At 45.8% G+C, this 13898-nt stretch overlaps 1 protein-coding gene across 1 annotated transcript; it reads left to right on the top strand.

Moving 5' to 3' along the window:
* Positions 1-1495: 1495 nt before the first annotated feature.
* LOC142098282 (tubulin alpha chain) lies at positions 1496-11938 on the top strand. The gene is made up of 4 exons (XM_075180998.1): positions 1496-1624; positions 9876-10098; positions 10401-10549; positions 10873-11938. The coding sequence occupies exons 1-4, from the start codon at positions 1622-1624 to the stop codon at positions 11842-11844; spliced, it is 1347 nt and encodes a 448-aa protein (XP_075037099.1). The 5' UTR covers positions 1496-1621; the 3' UTR covers positions 11845-11938.
* The last annotated feature ends 1960 nt before the right edge of the window (positions 11939-13898 follow it).

Below are 13898 nucleotides of genomic sequence, written 5' to 3'. Positions count from 1 at the left end.
TAGAGAGAGAGGAGGGAGGGGGAACGGAGTATGCTTTATACTCAGTATCACTGGCACTAATAGGGGCAGTCATACTGTACAGGAGGAGGAGGGGGAGGAGAGAGGAGCGAGGGGGCGGGGAGAGAGATGTGAAGGGGAGGGAGGAGGGAAGAGGAGGGGAGCATGTGTTATACTCAGTAACACTCACAGGGGCAGTCACACTGTACAGGAGGTAGAGTCACTGTTTGGATCTATAAATGGGTTGCATGCCTTTCTCACCAGGATTGGTATCATCACCATTTGGGTGATATTTCCATATATATATATAATCTGATTCCCATGTATGAGGTAATGGACAGGTACCACCTCGCTGGGGGGATAGTTCATTCCTTCAGACCAGCACATCTTGATTTTTTTTAAAAGGTGGATCTAGATGAACTTATTTTATTATGTTTTGGATGGTAAAGTTGAGCATTGGGAGGGGACAGAGACTCAGCCCTGCAGTCAGGGGAGGGCTGGCAAATTTTAGCCCGTGGGGCAAGACTGGACTCGGCAGCCTATTTTAATGGAAAAAAAATGCAGGTGGCTCAGTGACCAGGACCAAAGCAGCCGATATTGGATGATGCTCCCAGCCAGCCCCTGATTGTAATTCATCACCATCATCATTTATTTATATAGCGCCACTAATTCCGCAGCGCTGTACAGAGAACGCACTCACATCAGTCCCTGCCCCATTGGAGCTTACAGTCTAAATTCTCTAATATACACACACACACATACACAGAGAGAGAGACTAGAGTCAATTTTGATAGCAGCCAATTAACTTACCAGTATGTTTTTGGAGTGTGGGAGGAAACCCACGCAAACACGGGGAGAACATACAAACTCCTCACAGATAAAGCCATGGTTGGGAATTAAACTCATGACCCCAGTGCTGTAAATCAGAAGTGCTAACCACTGAGCCACCGTGCTGCCCAAATTATATATAATCTGCATTCATATGTCCTTCCAGCATCACACACGTGACTGGCCACATTTAGTGTTTATTTAATGTTAATAGGGAGTTCATTATCTCTTGCACTCCGGCTACACCATAGGCTGGAGGCTGGAGGCTGGAGGCTGGAGGCTGGAGGCTGGAGGCTGGAGGCTGGAGGCTGGAGGCTGGAGGCTGGAGGCTGGAGGCTGGAGCTGTATTATTACCCTGCCTGTAGTAATCCTGGTATATACTGCTGGAGAGAAAGGACTCAGAGCTCTGATATACCCGGTGGGCGGGGCCGCAGTACTACGGCCCCTCCCCCTCCCAATACTACGGCCCCTCCCCCACCCGCATCCACCATGTGGCCGCACGTACCAGCAGAACACTGGTTATGACGGAGGCGTGGCCTAGGGGCGTGGCCCAGGCAACCGGACCCCTCCCCCTCCCGCACCCACCATGTGGCCGCACGTACCAGCAGAACACGGGTTATGACGGAGGCGTGGCCTGGGGGTGTGGCCCAGGCAGCCGGACCCCTCCCCCATTAATAAGGTTGTTGACCGCTGCTGCGCCCCAGTCACTTCTCACAGAGATCCGTCACGCAGGCTCCGGTGAGATCCATCTACCCCGCTCGCAACCTCTCCGCCGACAACCGACACAGCAGACAACATGGTGAGCTGAGCTCAAGGAGCGATGCGGCTTTATGCAGAGAGTGGTCCCGGGCTGGGGGGAGGGGCGCTGGCGTTCTCTGCTGCCCTTTAATAGCTAAAGGGGGATGATTGGGGGAACATGTGCCCCACTTATAATCCTTAGCACCCTTGTCTGCAGCCTGAGGGCCTTATATTATGATTTTATTTTTATTTTTTTGCAATTAGCCTATTTGCTTGTGACACCAGACTGGTAAATCTCCTATGTGCCCACCCCCTTTAGAATAGGGGGTGCATTGCACCCAGTTTGTATTCTGCATTGTTAGAGGTGATGGTAGTATTTGGAGCTGCGTATTCATTCAGCCCTATGACAGTGGGATGTATGGGGCGTTGTTAGTATCAGTGACAAGTTGGTACGTTTTTGGGGTCTCTGGTTGCCTTGGGTATTGCACCCAGTGACATAGCAGATTGGGAATGTAGCAGCTGCCTGGGGTTCTGGTTGTGCAAGTTTATGCAGCGCTCATTCATTGCAGTATTTCATAATAATATGTCACAAGGCTGCAGTATGGATACACTTTCTGTTGCTCCCCTCCAGGAATCCTCTGTAATAAGCAGCATAGAACATGCAATATGTATTACGTTGTATTCTAGTCTATTTTCATTAATGAGTTTATTTTTGGCACAGTGTTCTGAAAAATAAAAGCAGTTATAGGACAGAGTCCCACTTGCATTTAGATGCGTCATGAGGAACTGACAAGTTCTGTATATATGATGACCTCATCATGCAGATTATGGATTATCTTATTTATATTGCAAAATACAACATAGTACACTTGAAACCTGTAATTAGTCCTTTATAAAGATTTATTATTGCAGATTATTAACGCTAGAGATCTGCAGAATATTGCTTAAGTTTGTACTTTTGAGTTTTGAACACATCTTAAGACATAAATATTCACAAAGCCAGATTCATTGTGATGTTGGATATGTAGTATAAGAAGGAACCATAAGTCTCTTAATAAAGACTTCTGGCAGGTCCGCCTTCTATAGATGTACTGCTGTATTTGCCCACTGTGATTTCAGCAGTGTAGGAGTGTAAATGTAATTTGTATGCAGTCTCGCTGATCAATTGTTAAACAGCAGGTCCTAGATGTGCCATCTGACGTTTTACGCAGCGGTAGGTGTTTGTGCGCTACATAATTATTATTTACACAGTGTCAAAGCTGTACAAACCTGGTTCCCCACATCCTACTGGCTCTCAATCAGTTAAAACCCCCCTCAGTCCACATTCTATAGGAGAAGTCCCCCAGGACACGCAGGATTCTCGCAGTGAGGGTACTGAGTGACATGTGAAATCACCTGTCACTTTAGAGCTTTCTCTGACGCAGCCCCCCCCCCCCCCCTCCCCTTAGGAGTACAGCTGCCTGCGCAGGGTCCTTTCCTAACTAGGTAATTGCACCCTGCCTATGGTTGGTGCAGGATGATTCTTCATGGGGGCCTGTTTATCTTTGGCTTGTCACATGGAGAATTGCCAGCACCTGCCTGACACACATCCTATATTTACGCAGAGATCTCAGTGTGTGAGCACATGGAGAAACTGCAGGGTAGAGTAAAGGCGTCAGGCTGCAACGTGGAGTCCTGGGGAGACGTCATGCCTCTGCTGCAGGCAGTATTCAGCATTGCAACACGCTCTAGGGTCAGAGGAATGACAGTATTGTTGTGGGTCTACATGTAGGAGGAATCTATTCATACATGTGATTGTAACGTGTATTTTCCACATACTTGCCTACACTCTGAAAAGTGGTGGGTGTGGCCTTATGACATCATGGGAGGGCCAAAGTGAGTGATGACGCTGGTTGCATCATCACGATGCAACCAGGCCTACTCTAGGTGAGTGCACTGAGGTGGGCGGGGCTTGACTTGTGTCAATGCAGTAAGTCCCTGAAAGCAGGTATGCACCCTGCAAGGAGTATTGACTGCCCTCTGTGGAGTCCGGGAGGTGTCTCTATAATCTGGGAGTTTTACGAACATTTCGGGAGAGAGGACAATTATGAACATTTTTGCTGTTATGCAAAAATTCTGCAGTGCTGGACAGTCGGTTACAAATCAGACATATTACAGAACAAGTAACACAAATGTGGAGGGGGGGCCGGGGACGTGTGGGGGGACCGTTGCATTGATTAATGGTGTTTTAATGCCAGGACATTGATTTGCAGATACATAGCCCTTTAATTTCCCCCAGCTAGATTATATATCCCTTGCAATATAAGGTCATTCTTGTCTAGATTTGTAATTGCTGTAGGCCAGCAGCCCTTGGTTCTCATTTGAATGAAAATGAGATTAGAATCGCTGAACCATAGTGTTCTTGTATTCACCCAGGCAATAATGGTAGATGGGCTATGCCAGACTATCCCGCCTGCTCTTGTAATGAGAATGAAGAACACCGCAGAGCTTTATTATATCTCCATGTGGTTTCACCTTGTGCTAATGTCAAAACTGCTGGAGGGATTTATTGATGTAAAAGCTGTTTTATCCTGTCCATTAATTGTCTGTGACCAAAATTAAGCCCCGCCCAATGAAACCATGTGACACACCCACTTTCAGACAGACTGCGCCCCTTTCTGGGTCAGGCTGCTATTGTTGAACTACAGTCTTAACCCACCTGCGTCTCATGTACTGTAGACTTTTTACTTTTTATGCTTGTTGATAAGATCTTGAGATATCTCGACTGTGCTTTAATTGCTCTGTTATCTCTGATCACTCATTTGTGTCTCTATATATTGACTTACAAAAGTAAAGATCTGTCTTTATATAGGCCAGAGGTAGGTGTCTGTGATTCTCCAGCATGTACTGGATCTAGACATGCTGGGACTCATTGAAGCATCTCTGCTCGCCAAACGTAGCGATGAGAAAATTTGAGCTCGAATAGTGACCACGGTGGTATTGTGCCATAACGTTGGTACACCGAAACGTTCCAATGAAACGGTGGTGGGGCGGGTATAACGCGTCCTACTCTGCGGCCTACGCAGCAGTTACGTTGGTTGCTGTGAGTTGCAGTTTAACTTTGACCACTTTATGAAATAAGCCCCAAGAGCCTCGTTTTGACTTATAGTTGCACTTTGTGGTATTACATACCTGTCAGCTCTGGTGGGTTAGGACCAAACCTCGATGGGGATCAGTGCGTTTCACACCGCAGTTGGCCAAGCAGATTCTCCAGTGACATAGTTGGCTACATCCCAAAGCTGTACAGAACGATGATTACCACAGTCTCTGATCCCAAGGACCAGATAGGGGACGGGCTATAGAGTGTACAGGCCCTTGCTGCGTGTGTGTGGCTATATGGAGGTATACTGGCTCTGCGGTGGTGTGTGTGGCTATATGGAGGGATACTGGCTCTGCGGTGGTGTGTGTGGCTATATGGAGGGATACTGGCTCTGCGGTGGTGTGTGTGTGTGTGGCAATATGGAGGGATACTGGCTCTGCGGAGGTGTGTGTGGCTATATGGAGGGATACTGGCTCTGCGGTGGTGTGTGTGGCTATATGGGGGGATACTGGCTCTGCGGTGGTGTGTGGCTATATGGAGGTATACTGGCTCTGCGGTGGTGTGTGTGGCTATATGGAGGGATACTGGCTCTGCGGTGGTATGTGTGGCTATATGGAGGGATACTGGCATTGCGGTGGTGTGTGTGTGGCTATATGGAGGGATACTGGCTCTGCGGTGGTGTGTGTGTGTGTGGCAATATGGAGGTATACTGGCTCTGCGGTGGTGTGTGTGGCTATATGGAGGTATACTGGCTCTGCGGTGGTGTGTGTGGCTATATGGGGGGATACTGGCTCTGCGGTGGTGTGTGTGTGTGGCTATATGGGGGGGATACTGGCTCTGCGGTGGTGTGTGGCTATATGGAGGGATACTGGCACTGCGGTGGTGTGTGTGGCTATATGGGGGGATACTGGCTCTGCGGTGGTGTGTGTGGCTATATGGAGGGATACTGGCTCTGCGGTGGTGTGTGTGTGGCTATATGGGGGGATACTGGCTCTGAGGTGGTGTGTGGCTATATGGAGGGATACTGGCACTGCGGTGGTGTGTGTGGCTATATGGAGGGATACTGGCTCTGCGGAGGTGTGTGTGGCTATATGGAGGGATACTGGCTCTGCGGAGGTGTGTGTGGCTATATGGAGGGATACTGGCTCTGCGGAGGTGTGTGTGGCTATATGGAGGGATACTGGCTCTGCGGAGGTGTGTGTGGCTATATGGAGGGATACTGGCTCTGCGGTGGTGTGTGTGGCTATATGAAGGGATACTGGCTCTGCGGTGGTGTGTGTGGTTATATGGAGGGATACTGGCTCTGCGGAGGTGTGTGTGGCTATATGGAGGGATACTGGCTCTGCGGTGGTGTGTGTGGCTATATGGAGGGATACTGGCTCTGCGGAGGTGTGTGTGGCTATATGGAGGGATACTGGCTCTGCGGAGGTGTGTGTGGCTATATGGAGGGATACTGGCTTTGCGGTGGTGTGTGTGGCTATATGGAGGGATACTGGCTCTGCGGTGGTGTGTGGCTATATGGAGGGATACTGGCTCTGCGGTGGTGTGTGTGGTTATATGGAGGGATACTGGCTCTGCGGTGGTGTGTGTGGCTTTATAGAGACAGTTGTACATGATAGTATTTATTTTGACATACTATGCACATTGGGTATTTATACTTTCGGCGTACATCGTTATTATGTAAAATTACATATTATATAAGGTGCGCGCTTCAGAGCCAAGCATGTTGGTTCCATATTTAATTCTGTTTCGATAATATTCATTAATGCTGTAATAGCATGCTAATATAAAATGTAGCCGGTGTGCTATACTTCATTTAAGAATTACTTTTGTCCTGGTTCCAGTTGGCCGGTCTGATATTGCATCTGAAAGCCAAATGCCCCACTATGTAGTCAATGCAGACTGTTGTCAGCTTGTCAGTTTGTAGCGTCAGAATGCACTATATGGGGTTAATTTATTATATCCTTCAGTAAATTGGCTCCTTGCCCACTGAGTTCTTATGTGAATCATTTCAGTGTGTAATCTACACACACACAATCCCTCTATGTACACTTCTGTTTATTGCTTTCACTGATTGCAGTAGTGTTCCTGTTGGTGTGAGCTGGTGCAAGTTAATCGTGATGGACCAGCTCAATGATGGCAGAAGCAGACGGATAAACGCACCCATTCTCGTACACCGGTGTATGAGATTATTATAGGGTGACGGCTTGCTGGTGTCACTGTTTATTAATAGTACGTAGGATCACTGTCCTCTCCAGTGTCACATGTCTGATCCCATGGGGTGACAATCGTGTTTCAGGTTCCCTATGGAATAACACTTGGTCAGTGCTCATGGTACTTTTAGTAAATGCCGATTGTTCGGTCCATTGGATATGTGATGAGTTCCATGAGTCCAATATATGTTTCTCCGGGAAGCGCGGTGGCACATTGGAATCAAACCACATTGGTTAGCAATGCTAACCAAAGAAGGCCCTATCTGCGTGGAGTTTGTATGTTCTCCCCGAGTTTGCATGGGTCACCTCTCTGTAGTCGGGTTTCCAAAAACAAACTGGTATGTCCGTTGGCTTCTGACAATGAACCCTTGTGTGTGTGTGGTAGGGAGAGAGTAGGCGTCTATATATAGTGTATGGTAAACCTTTAGCAGCGTCTTGCTGCCGACATAGAGATTCCAGCGGGGGACGTTGGGGGGGGGGGGGGGGGGGGGAGAGCATGTCCCTTGAATTCTTGTTATAGCGCTGCCGCAGCTGGAAGTATCGAAACGCTCCAGTATCGGAAATGCAATATCTGTTTTTAACCTCTGCAAATATGGCTAAGCCCAGGAGGGGCCCGAAGTACGCTAGGAACAATATTCCTTTTTTTAACCATGTGGAGACAGAATGGGGATCAAATTTGGGGCAGGATGTACTCTAGGATTGAATTCTTTTTGTTTAAATGATTACTCTGTCTGAATGAACACTTTGCAAATCCTGCCAAACGTTCTATTTATCTTGCTGACCACAAAGTGGAACTGTTCTGATCTTTTACGGATATTTAGTTTTTTACCTTTAATAAATTCCAGTATGCAGAGAATTACATGTCTTTGAGTGACTTGTTCGTGTTTTACTGAACATTTTTATCCTTTTGCAGAGAAAAATGAACATTTTCTCAACGCACACTTGTATTTCATGGAAAGCCGTTTTCAAATGACCTTTGAAAGTTAGGTTTTGTAGGTAATTATGAAGATATGCTTCCGTTTCATATCGGATTTAATAATGAATGAGAAATTTTTGGTCCAGACGCAGATCATTGTCGGACCACTTCATCCACTTAGTCTGCTCTGTGCTATTATACAAGTGGGATGAACTAAGGGTCTAATTGCCTGTACTGCCCTGCATTCCACACCTAGAGATTACACCTTCTAATCCTGCATTCGAAAGGGAGGTTATTAAAAGTTCCAAGTCCACGGCTGTGTTCTCTGCTGTGACTAACCCAATTCAGCCAGTTACATAATCCCTGACTGATCTGCAGTGTCATCCGTCTACACGGCCGCAGGTTTACTGGCGCCAAAATGCAAAGATCTATTTCTGTTTTGTTAAATCCGAAAAGTCTGCTTCCTTGTTGTAAGCAAGAAAAGTTACTGTACGTTATATACTTTATTTTTAAATTGACCATTAAGAAAATAACTTGGAAAAATATTTTATTTTTACAAGTAGCAAAATAGTTTTCAAAAAAAAAAAAAAATATTGATAGACTGGGTTTAGTTTGTTTTTACGCTGACATTGACCTGCTTTCGGTATCGTTGATACATTGTAACTTGTGTAAGAAACACCAGTTTGTTTTGTCTGACAGTGGTGCCTCTTTTAGAACTCTAGGGCGAGGCGTTGGATGGCGCGTACAATTATTGCACTTGGCCTTAGGAGAGGGTGTAGAGTCCTGTTATGCAGGTTTGAGCTGGGGGCGTTCATTTGTCAATACCAGTGCTTGAGATCACCAGACAGTGCAGATAACAATGTGTATAACTAGCTAAGTCATCTGTACATTACTGTCACACATTTGCTGGCCTTCTGTTTCTTTCCATTGCTATTCTCCATCCAGCCTTGCGGTGCATCAGTAGCGCTGTGACTGTTAGTGATTTAATTCCCATGTTTTGCTATGTAGCATCGCAGTTTTTTAAATGTTTTGTGCAGTGATTGGTGTTCCCATTTAAAATGCCTATTCCTTTAGCTAATTTATGTTTAAATTCCCATATCATGACAGGCGTAAGCGTTGATTGAACCAATGTAAAATGTAACGCATATTATTAATTCGCTAAGTTGCATCCAAGCCTCGCGCCTCAGTGATGTTTCAAGTTCATAGTCGACCAGCTGCAATTTCATGAATCTTAGTTCAGCAAACGTTAATGGGTACTCTCCGTGTTGGGCATAGGGGCAGCACAGTGGCTCAGTGGTTATCACTTCTGCCTCTCAGCACTGGGGTCATGAGTTCGATTCCCGACCATGGCCTTATCTGAGTGGAGTTTGTATGTTCTCCCCGTGTTTGCGTGGGTTCCCCCCACACTCCAAAAACATACTGGTAGGTTAATTGGTTGCTATTAAAATGACCTTAGTCGGTGTCTGTATGTTATATGGAATTCGGACTGTAAGCTCCAATGGGGCAGGGACTGATATGAGCGAGTTCTCTGTACAGCACTGCGGAATTAGTGGTGCTATATGAATAAATGATGACATTGTATGACGCTGTCTGTCCCCTACCTCATTGCATATTCCTATGGGTTGCTATAAGCCTTAGTGATTCATAAATACCCCAAAAAATTATATATAATATTTATATTATTTTAGACTTGTTCGGATCCCTGTTTTTACAATATTCTGTACATTCTAATGGAAACTGAATCTGTTTGGGCCCCAGGGTGGTGGATCTCTTGTGCATGGGGCCCCAACTTAAAAATAAGTTGAGCACCATTATTTTAGAGTCATGAGTTCATGCTTTTCTAATGACACAAGCTGTTGGTGTTTGCTTATCTTTATTTTGATCTCTCGGACAGTGTGCAGCACTGTGTTGGGCATAGTGGCAGTAAGGGGCTTTGCATGCAAATATCTTGTTGTCTTTTCTGTATAAACACTACGACTGCATTGTACACGAACGCTGCTGAAATGGCCGGGTGTAATACTTAGATCTAGTCCGTTTCTTGGAACGGGACGAGGTTAGACGCCTTTGTAAAGCTGTTACATTTGTGGCGCTCCTTCTTCCACAGAGGGAATGCATCTCCATACACGTGGGCCAAGCTGGAGTCCAGATGGGGAACTCCTGCTGGGAGCTGTACTGTCTGGAACATGGGATACAGCCGGACGGACAGATGCCCAGTGAAAAAACCATCGGTGGAGGAGACGATTCCTTCACTACGTTTTTTAGCATAACTGGGGCTGGCAAACACGTTCCCCGGGCTGTGTTCGTGGACCTGGAACCTACTGTGATCGGTGAGTATCGTGGGAATAAGACAGCAGAGAGTAAAATCCTTATCGCACCAGTTCCATTCATAAACATTCTCTCCAAAGCTGCTAACTGATGGGGGATTGTGGTTTTAAATTATCAATAACAAACCCACTTCTCTACTTTTAATCTGAATGTTTTCTTCATTAAAAAAAAATAATCTTGTCCCGCTATACGGACTGTGTACAAATAATGATCAGATTGACAGGCGGGTTTTTAAGTTTTGATTTCTGTTGTATTTCACGGTGTACTAACGGCTGACACCCCCCTGTGCTGCTCTGTGTTCTAGACGAGGTGCGGACCGGTATTTACCGGCAGCTCTTCCACCCGGAACAGCTCATCAGTGGCAAGGAAGACGCCGCCAATAACTATGCCCGAGGCCATTATACCATTGGCAAGGAGATCATCGACTCTGTCCTGGACAGAATCCGCAAGCTGGTAGGTGATCGTATTTTTCATTGTACATTTCCTGACCATTGTAACCTGAACCATTCACAATGATTGTCCTTCAGGATCAGCCATTTAAAAGTCGCCCAACCTGAACTTACCATTCAATGCTTATTTCATCAAGATATTATTCACCTCCACCAATAAAATGGGAATTGTTGGACTCAAAGATGAAGGTTTAATAATAGCTCTGTAAACGTCTACTTACGTGAAGATCAGATGAGTAGTCTTGGTAGTTACGAGGTAATGAGTTGGCTTCACAAGCTATTTATTTGTGGTTAATTCCGTGTTTTCTTTTCTCTTTTCTCTTCCAGTCTGATCAATGCTCAGGTTTGCAGGGATTTTTAGTCTTCCACAGTTTCGGTGGTGGCACTGGGTCAGGTTTCACCTCCCTCTTGATGGAACGTCTCTCCGTTGACTATGGCAAGAAGTCCAAGCTGGAGTTCTCCATCTACCCAGCTCCTCAGATCTCCACAGCTGTGGTTGAACCATACAACGCCATCCTCACCACCCACACCACACTGGAGCACTCAGACTGCGCCTTCATGGTGGACAACGAAGCCATTTATGACATCTGCCGCAGGAACCTGGACATTGAGCGCCCATCGTACACCAATCTTAACCGACTTATTAGTCAGATTGTATCCTCAATCACCGCCTCCCTCAGGTTTGATGGAGCTCTGAATGTGGACTTGACGGAGTTCCAGACCAACCTGGTGCCCTACCCCCGTATCCACTTCCCCCTGGCCACCTATGCCCCAGTTATCTCTGCAGAGAAAGCTTACCATGAGCAGCTCTCTGTGTCTGAGATCACCAATGCCTGCTTTGAGCCAGCCAATCAGATGGTGAAATGTGACCCCAGGCACGGTAAATACATGGCTTGCTGTCTTCTGTACCGTGGTGATGTGGTGCCCAAGGACGTCAATGCTGCTATTGGCGCCATCAAGACCAAGCGTACCATCCAGTTTGTGGACTGGTGCCCAACAGGGTTTAAGGTTGGTATCAATTACCAACCACCAACTGCGGTTCCCGGTGGTGACCTGGCCAAGGTGCAGCGTGCCGTGTGCATGTTGAGTAACACCACCGCCATTGCCGAGGCCTGGGCTCGCCTGGACCACAAGTTTGACCTGATGTACGCCAAGCGTGCCTTTGTGCACTGGTACGTGGGGGAGGGTATGGAGGAGGGAGAGTTCTCTGAGGCCCGGGAGGATATGGCCGCCCTGGAGAAGGATTATGAAGAGGTTGGTTTGGACTCTTATGAAGAGGAAGATGAAGGAGAGGAGTAAAAACTGTCCTGTTCCATAATTTTATGTTGCAAAAGTTTGAGGATGCAAATGTCATGGCCTTTTAAACAATAAAGTAAAAAATTTGAAAATTTTATATTGTGATTCTCAGTTGACTTTTTAACATCCCTTGTGATGTCTACAAAGGTATTTGTGGCCAAGGTCATTGTGTGCAGTCTAACGAAATGCATAATATGGTGAGAACACTACAGTGTGCTGCCGGCATTTGAAGAACTTTAACTGTAACAATCTCCCACTTGGCCAATAATCTTTTTCTCAACCTTCTTGACCTCACCCAGCATTTCGAGTTCACTTCTTTTTCGAAAAGACGGGGGGGGGGCGCAGAGTAAAGATTGACTTCAGGTGACCGATGGAAACCAAGTACAGATAAGCGCAGCAATTGAAGCTTATGATTGGAGCGTTTGAAAGATGGAGAAGGAGATACGGATACAGAGGAGGTTCAGATATGGGGGGGGGTAGTGATCACATATCTCAGAGCAATATAAATATACTGTAACAATAGAGGAAGATACACAATGACAAATTCCAGTAATGTAGAGTCATAACTGCATTGGGACAGACTCGGACACACTATATGCTGGGAGTGCACTAAGGGGCATGGGAACAGGTTCAGACCGCAGAATGTACAAGATTGAGAGATTAGGAATGGTTTCAACACAACCAGGTTCCATACTTATTAGTGGTGACCTCTGTTGGAGGAATTCACTTAACATCTATTTATATAGCGCCACTAATTCCGCAGCGCTGTACAGAGAACTTGCATCAGTCCCTGCTCCCATTGGACCTTACAGTCTCCGTTCCACAACAGACTGAGAGAGACTTAGGGCAATTTAATAGACACCAATTAACCTACCAGTATGTTTTTGGAGTGTGGGAGGAAACCCACGCAAACACGGGGAGAACATACAAACTCCACACAGATAAGGCCATGTTTGGGAATCCAACTCATGACCCCAGTGCTGTGAGGCAGAAGTGCTAACCACTAGGCCACTGTGCTATGATGCATGAACCCCCAGAGGATGGGGGAGGGTTCGGATGAACGGGTAGAAATGTCAGCCAGCTCCCAATCGGACAAGGCAAATTCAGTCTGGTGTCGGCTTTTATTTCTTCCCATGTGCCATTCCTCTTCCCCTCCTGTGTGAACACACAAGGGGCTTCCATAGGTGTGAGGATACAATAAGGGAAACTGTTTAAAGCTGCTCTACCACCTAGCCGGAGCCACTGAGGGCTGCACTGGTCTCCTAGGGGGGCCTTGGTAAAGACTTGGTGGTAGTGCAGTTTTTAAATCCCCATATGGGCTTTGATATACATGTTGAGATTTTGCGGAGTCACCGTCCGAAATGGTTCTTCTCCTGAAAACAATAAAAGGGGTTTTGAGGCTGGTGTGGACGAATAGAACCTTGTAAATGTTTGGGAATATTTCTATAAATACAGACACTGATGACAATGTTTACTCAGAATGGACCACAAGATATTAGAGCCGACTTGATTTTAAAAAATAAAAAAAATATTTATATATATATATATATATATATATATATATATATATATATATATATCTATATATATTTATATATTTATATTATTCCCTCGACCATTACTGCTAGTTTGGAGGGGGATCTGGCGCAAGGGGACACCCGTCAAAACCATTTTCTGTTCTAAACTAAAAAATATATTAATACAGATTTTATGATAGGTGTGTGTTTTGTTTGTTTTTAAATCATATTTGAAGCTACTTTTCAAAGCCATGTAATTGTGGTTTGACTGGTGCTTTTTATACAGTTCTGATCCCAAAGAAATCACTGCAGGAATTGTGGAGTACGACCGACCGTCTTTGCAAACAGTCCAGCGGGGCTCTCTTCTGTCTCCTCCCAGTAGAACACACTTGTAATGCTGAATATATTTTATAATGTGTGTTGATATAATTTCAGTGGTTATTAGGAGAACATGTATACTATAAAAAAAAATAACAGGTATTAGTCACCATGTGGTCACAGAACTCCTCAGTGATTTCCAATATCCACAGACTGTACATC

Source organism: Mixophyes fleayi, chromosome 7 (genome assembly GCF_038048845.1).
Source record: "Mixophyes fleayi isolate aMixFle1 chromosome 7, aMixFle1.hap1, whole genome shotgun sequence".
In the NCBI taxonomy this organism is placed as follows: Eukaryota; Metazoa; Chordata; class Amphibia; order Anura; family Limnodynastidae; genus Mixophyes; species Mixophyes fleayi.
This window is presented reverse-complemented; position numbering and strand designations above follow the sequence as displayed.

Excerpts from the sequence above, each read along its gene's own strand:
- LOC142098282 (XM_075180998.1), top strand. Across the intron at positions 10,099-10,400 it reads CCTGGAACCTACTGTGATCG|ACGAGGTGCGGACCGGTATT; the intron begins GTGAGTATCGTG and ends TCTGTGTTCTAG. Across the intron at positions 10,550-10,872 it reads TGGACAGAATCCGCAAGCTG|TCTGATCAATGCTCAGGTTT; the intron begins GTAGGTGATCGT and ends TTTCTCTTCCAG.